The following is a 7,500-nucleotide window of genomic DNA, read 5'->3' as shown; positions in this document are numbered from 1 at the left end:
CACACACACATATACACACACACACATATACACACCACACACACACACGACACACACACACGCACGACACACACACACACACACACACACACATATATATATATATATATATATATATATATATATATATATATATTATTTTCTATCATTTATTATATATATATATATATATATATATAAAAGAAATGATAGAAAATAATGGAATACCTTCAACATAATCTATCTTTCCACCTCATGCTTATGCTTGCAGTGCGCATTTGTGTGTGTGTGCGCGCGCGCGCGTATGTGTGTGTGTGTGCGCGCGCGCGTGTGTGTGTGTGTGTGTAAAATCGCATACCAGAATTTAATCGTTTCAGTTCTTCTTGTCTTTTTTCCTTTCACAACCGAGTGTAATCTCTGCCTCGATTTTAAGCACAGCAAAGCCACTGAACAAAAATAGATTAACTCACTCAGTACGGCCAGTCCTCTCTTCTCCTCTACACAGACCCCTCGGCTGTCCAGTGGGTGTCTGAATGACCCAACCTTTAGCTTCCGTCGTCAGAGTTGTGGTATTCTTTGTCAACATTCACCTCTTCAGTATAAGAGCCTTCCGCTTTCAATATTTTGATGATGGTAATTGGGGTGAAACGCTGTTAACGTCGTCTCTTTCGCCGTTCGTATGGAGAGAGAGAAAAAGAAAGAAAGAAAAAAGAAAGGAAAAAAAGCGTACTGGAAACCTTGCTTCACCAACCGGACTGGGTGTTTATATGTACATATGTATATATTGTTCACAAAAATTTAAGGTCCGTTGGAAACAGTTTTGTTTTGTTATTCCTTTGGGGCAGTATGAAATGATGATGAATTTACGGCAAACTTTTGTTCCGTATTGACTGTGACGGGAAGTTTGTTTATCTGGCTGTATTCTTCTTTTCATATGCCTGTGCTTCCATTTTTTTTTCCCCGGTGAGCGTCTCTAAGTGCGTGAATTCGTTCCCGAATTTCACGTGAGGTTGAGCGTGTTCACATTATGTGGAGTGGCAGTGGGTCTTTCCCCTTGTATGTTTTCGGAGATGCAGAGTAGCTGTGTGTGGGTGGCACCAGAGATTAGAAAAGAGAGATAAACCATTTGCAGAAATTGCTGAAGCCAGGCAGCCTGCGCCGCGAGACGCATTCATTATTCATGAGCTGCCTTTGCCCCGCCCAAACTAAGGGAAAGCATCAGTCGAACGCAGTCTCCTGAGTGATTTTATAATTTGGATTACACCTTTTTTCCCTTTTCTGTTTGCTTCATCCCACGCAGATGTCAAATTCAATTTTGTTGTGAATAACATTCCTAAATATTTATATGTATTGGTTACTTTTATTTCCCTATCACCACAGCACCATTTTTCACGAGTCGAAAGATGACCTCCATTGCGGAAAACTATAATATTGGTCTTATCGAGATTCACTGTTTGTTGTAGTCTGTCTGTTTCTTGCTTAAGGGCATTTAATTGATTTTGTAACCCTATGGGTGTGTCAGACAAGAGAACAACATCATCAGCAAATAGCATTAAGAGCAAATCTGTTGCGCCAGGTATCATTTGTATTCCATGTCTCCCCTTCTTTGATAACTCCACTGCCAATTCACCGATGAAAAAGGAAAACAGCTGTGAGCTTAGCATACAACCTTGTTTAACCCCTCTTGGACACTGAAAAAAGTCTGAATAAATACCTTTGTCACGAACACATACAAGTACAGAATCGTAGATGCTTTTAACAGCCATGTAAAACTCCCGAGAGAGAGAGACAGAGACTTAGAGAGAGAGAAAGATCACAATACAACGGTCTGCTCGGGCAACATGAAGCGTTCGTATATATATGAATTATATATATGATTATGTACATATAGATAGATTTAGATTTACATACTGATAGATCTATGTGAAATTATGTATGTATGTATTCATGTATGTATGTATGTATAGACAGATGTTAGAAGAGAGACAGAGCTGAATATGTGTTTTATGTTTTGATATATATATATATATTTGTTGAAGAAATGGTGATGTAAACCAGAAAGTGTGAAGAAAAAGTAGCATTACGAAAACGCAGCTCAATAATTTACAACTGTCTCTCTCATGTGCAACATTGCGCTGGGGGGGGCTGGGGGGGGACAGGGGGGGGGAGTTGGTGGTGGGGGGGGCTGCTTTATTTTCTTTTTATATTATCTACATTCAAGCAGATGCAAACGTGCTAAAAACCAAGCAAAAATGAATCGGTTTTCATTGTATACAGCGAATCTAACTACACGTGGGAAATTCCAGGCATAACTTAACTTTGGCTTATAATAGCTGAACCGTCAGAACCGACTAGTTTCCTTCGGGTGGGGAAGGAGAGGGTGATTTACCCCCACCCTTCCGCACTGCGTGTGTGCCCCAAAACGGCTTCAGCACTGTTATAGACAGTAAGAAGGGGCCTGCCGCGAGTGGTTTATCTCTCTTTTCTAATCTCCGATGGCACCCAGTTGGATGCCCAGTGCAGTATTTTTGGTTGTTTTTACCACATTATACTTAGCGAAATATGTCGTGAAAATAGAAGAAAAGGGAGTTCTTCTTCTTCTCCAGAGGACATTGCATTGTCTCCTCCTCCTCCTCCTCCTCCTCCTCCTTCTTCTTCTTCTTCTTCTTCTTCTTCTTCTGCGATAAAGATCCACAGCTGTCGTTCATAAGGCACTGAATAACTAAACTTTGGGCTGAAACAACGATTTTTTTTTTTTTCAAACGCGATTCTTCAATGTTCATGGTGTACATGTGTGCCCTGAAAACAGTTGTCAGTGTGTTCAGTGAGAGGTGAGTGGTGTACCCCACAAGTAACCTGCATTACTTCCATTCATCTCTCGTATGTTTTTGATAAAATATTATATGAAAACATCCCTGCTTTATATATATATATATATATATATATATATATATATAGTGATCCTTAACTTGTTGTGAAGCCTGTACACGAGGGGGCACGTACGGGTTAGTAGTAGTGAGCGGTAGGACGACGATGAATCTTTCATCTCGAGAACACCACCCGTTTAATCTACCCCGTATTCATACCCCGGGGTGGGGGTTGGTTGGGGGGGGGGGGGGGGGAAGCTCCCGAAGCGGGGGGTATCATGTCCTCTCGGGTGGCTCACTGATGAGCGGGGAGTTGACCGCTGACGACTTGATACTGTTGTGTAGCTAACTGCTAAGAATGTTGTTGACTACAAAAAAAAAAAAAATGATGAAAGAAGGTAAGGGGGGGGGGGTGGATAGGGGGTGAGATGAGAGGAGGGGGAGGAAGGTGGGAGAGAGGAGGGGGCCGGGGGGTTACGTAGGACGAGGATGGGGTTTAGTGGTGGGGGTGGGATGGGTGGGTTGAGGAAACGGAGAAAGCGAGGCAGAGTACATTCCTTGGTTGTGTTTTTGAGGCGAAGAGGGAGAGGATGAGTTGTTGTACAGTAAAATCGTCTGTCGTAACTGTGGGGGGAGGGGGGCGTGGGGGGGGGAGAGGGGAGCACTTGGGGGGGGGTGAAAGGGGTTTAGGGGGAGTTGGGGTCTGGGAGTGGGGTGTGGGGGGTGTGAGGATGGGAATGAGGAGGGAGCAGGGAGAGAGTCGGCTACACACACACACACACACAGACACACACACACACACACACACACACACACACACACACACTCACACACACACACACACTCACACACACACACATATGTATCTATATATTTCATTTTTTTAATTGTTTTGTTTACAATCGTCGTTGTCGCTGTGAAGTCAGATACCGTTTTCGAAATGACAAAAGAGTTGTTCACCTCATGTCTCCTCTCTCTCTCTCCCTCTCTCTCCCTCCCTCTCCCTCTCTCTCTCTCCCTCTCCCTCTCCCTCTCTCTCCCTCTCTCTCCCTCTCTCTCTCTCCCTCTCTCTCTCCCTCTCTCTCTCCCTCTCCCTCTCTCCCTCTCCCTCTCTCTCTCTCTCTCTCTCTCTCTCTCTCTCTCTCTCTCTCTCCACTTTCATGCCACTCTGTATCACAAGTTTCCCAGATTCAAACACTCCGCAATCGGCCACCACTGTCATCGTCTTTGGAATGGTCTCCCCTCTTTCACTTTCCTCCAATCCCTGCTCTCGGTTCTTTCGCGTCTTTCCCAAATAACTGCTCTTCCTTCCACCTCCCCCCGTCCATTTTCGGCTCTTTCAAGTCTTTCCCAAATAACTGCTCTTTCTTTCCCCTCCCCCCGTCCATTCTCGGTTCTTTCGCGTCTTTCCCAAATAACTGCTCTTCCTTTCCCCTCCCCCCGTCCATTCTCGGCTCTTTCACGTCTTTCCCAAATAACTGCTCTTCCTTCCCCCTCCCCCCGTCCATTTTTCTGTCCATGGTTTCTCTAGCTTTGTATATCTGCATGTGTTTATTTTGGTTGAACATCGACCAGAACAACTGGAAAGCAACAGCCCTCGAACGGTCAGCCTGGAGACAGACTGTGCAGAAAGGTCTTTCCAAGTTTGAAGAGACACTCGCTAAGCAGCACGAGGAAAAGAGAATGAGAAGAAAGGCTGCAGCCCAGGCAGACAGATCAGCGTCAGACTTCATCTGTGCCCTCTGCCACAGGGACTGTCATTCCCGCGTCGGACTGGCAGAGCCACACCCGACGCTGTACCAGAATAAACACCTAGAGCGCAACTCCATAGTCTTCTGAGACTGAAAGATGGCTACTATTATATTGAGTTACGTCTTCCGTCGCTTTAGTTTCAGAGTTGTGCATGCAGTGTGAAAGTTTGGTTGTGACTGCGATTTGATTTTGTTTTGACGGGCGCAATAGCCGAGTAGTTAGTGTTGGACTGTCAATCTGAGGGTCCCGGGTTCGAATCACGGTGACGGCGCCTGGTGGGTAAAGGGTGGAGATTTTTACGATCTCCCAGGTCAACATATGTGCAGACCTGCTAGTGCCTGAACCCCCTTCGTGTGTACATGCAAGCAGAAGATCAAATACGCACGTTAAAGATCCTGTAATCCATGTCAGCGTTCGGTGGGTTATGGAAACAAGAACATACCCAGCATGCACACCCCCGAAAACGGAGTATGGCTGCCTACATGGCGGGGTAAAAACGGTCATACACGTAAAGGCCCACTCGTGTACATACGAGTGAACGTGGGAGTTGCAGCCCACGAACGCAGAAGAAGAAGAAGATTTTGTTTCCAGGCTGTGTGAATAGATGATGATGATGATGATGATTGTTATTATTATTGTTATTATTATTATTACTATTATCTTAGTTATCGTTCTTACTGTTGTTGTCATTATTATCATTCTTCTTACTCTTACTGTTATTATTACCATTCTTCTTCTTCTCGTCGTTAGTATAACTTTATTGTTATTATTATCAACATCATCATCATCATCATCATTATTATAACACATTTTGGTCGACTCAGTGGCGGATGGCATCTATTTGCAGGGTCTGTAGGTCCAGGTAAAGAGTTGCACCATGATATGCACAACATTAGTCCCTGGTGTCCGCGCTTGCTTCCCTGACAAACGTTTCCGGGTAACGACAAGTTGACCACTTTTCGCTGTTTGCACTTCTTTGGGGTCTTCTTCTTCTTCTTCTTTCTTTCTTTCTTTCTTTCTTTCTTTCTTTTCTACCTCCCTTGCATCCGGGCGGGTGAAGGCGCTTTTCTCCGCTTTTCCTCACCCCATCCAGGTGTGTGAACGGGCAGGTAGGTATACCCGACTTCGTTCAGGGGAGGGTTTATTTCTTCTTCTTCTTCTTCTTCTTCTTCTTCTTCTTCTTCTTCTTCTTCTTCTTCTTCTTCTTCTTCTTCTTCTTCTTTTTCTTCTTCTTCTTCTTTTTCTTCTTTGTCTTCATCGTCTTCTTCTTCTTCTTTTTCTTCTTTTTCTTCTTCTTCTTCGTCGTCGTCTTCTTCTTCGTCGTTGTCGTCGTCTTCTTCTTCTTCTTCTTTGTCGTCTTCTTCTTCTTCTTCTTCTTCGTCGTCGTCGTCGTCGTCGTCGTCGTCGTCGTTCCCCAGGTCATGCTGTTGTCAGATGGCCAATCCGGTCTGCAGCGCGAAGCACGCTGTCCCGTACAGTGCAGCACGTGGACCCCCAGAGCTTCTGTTGGAGCTCCACCACACTGGGCCAGGTTTCCCTCCTCAGTGCGCCAAAACTTGGGCAGAACTGTAGCGAAATGCTGTGGGGGGTGTCTGTAAATCCCCGTGCCGCATGGGGGCATTCATCAGTAAGGGGACAGTCTCGGTCTGTACAGGTGTGAAAGGAGCCCACAATGTCCAGTTCTCGGGGGACTGCTTGCTGTGCTCTTGTTTTAAGTCCTAGGAAGCGAGAGAATCTGAGCGCGCTGGTTCATTGAGTGAGACATTGAGTGGTGGGCTGGACGCTAGTCATTCGGAAGAGTCGCTAAACCGAGGTCCCATGTGCAGCATGCACTTAGCGCACGTAAAAGAACCCACGGCAACAAAAGGGTTGTCCCTGGCAAAATTCTGTAGAAAATTTCCACTTCGATAGGAAAAACAAATCAAACTGCACGCAGGAAAAAATTACAAAAAAAAAAAAAAAGGGGTGGCGCTGTAGTGTAGCGGCGCGCTCTCCCTGGGAAGAGCAGCCCGAATTTCACACAGAGAAATCTGTTGTGATAAAAAGAAATACAAATACAAATAAGTCCAGAGAACATCCTCCTCCGATCCAGCTTTCTGTTTGTGTCTCCATTGCTCTTTGAACTGGCTCTTCAGGATTGCCCGTGCTGGAAGGTTATTTAACTCTCTCCATACGAACGGCGAAAGAGACGACGTTAACAGCGTTTCACCCCAATTACCATCATCAAATTATTGCAAGCGGAAGGCTCTTACACTGAAGAGGTGAATGTTGACAAAGAATACCACAATTCTTACGACGGAAGCTAAAGGTTAGGTCATTAAGACACCCACTGGACATCCGAGGGGTCTGTGTAGAGGAGAAGAGAGGACTGGAAACAAGAACATACCCAGCATGCACACCCCCGAAAACGGAGTATGGCTGCCTACATCGCGGGGTAAAAAACGGTCATACACGTAAAAAGCCCACTCGCGTGTATACGAGTGAACGTGGGAGTTGAAGCCCACGAACGCAGAAGAAGAAGCTGCTGCTGCTGCTAGGCAGATAGATGCATGACAGCGACGTAATAACCCAACGCGCTTATCAGGCCTTGTGTGCATGCGAAAAAAAAATCTGCGTACCAATCAGAGTGGATTTCTTTTTCCATAATTCTGCCAGAGGACAACCCTTTTTGTTGCCATGGGTTCTTTTTCAGTGCTGTGCCCTAAGAGTGTGTTGCACAACACAGGACCTCGGTTTATTGCCTCATAGACGCTCAGTTTGATTTTCCAGTCAAACTTGGGAAAAAGGCTAAGAGCGGGATTCGAACCCACTCCCCCCACGAACTCTCTGTATTGGCGGCAGCTGAGCGTCTTAACTATTCTGCCACCTTCCTCCCTGAACAGCAACAAAAAAGAAAAAAAAA

The 7,500-nt window shown here is 45.3% G+C and overlaps 1 protein-coding gene across 1 annotated transcript in view; it reads right to left on the bottom strand.

Moving 5' to 3' along the window:
- Positions 1-6,017: 6,017 nt before the first annotated feature.
- Positions 6,018-7,500, bottom strand: part of LOC143299587 (uncharacterized) — a 70,976-nt gene continuing 69,493 nt past the window's right edge. Inside the window, exon 6 of the mRNA XM_076612873.1 lies at positions 6,018-6,244. Coding sequence (XP_076468988.1) covers positions 6,018-6,244 — 227 coding nt within the window. The remainder of the gene's footprint in view (positions 6,245-7,500) is intronic.

This window comes from Babylonia areolata, chromosome 25 (genome assembly GCF_041734735.1).
Source record: "Babylonia areolata isolate BAREFJ2019XMU chromosome 25, ASM4173473v1, whole genome shotgun sequence".
NCBI classification, from domain to species: Eukaryota; Metazoa; Mollusca; class Gastropoda; order Neogastropoda; family Buccinidae; genus Babylonia; species Babylonia areolata.
Note: the sequence above shows the minus strand (reverse complement) of the source record. Positions and strands in the feature narration are given on the sequence as shown.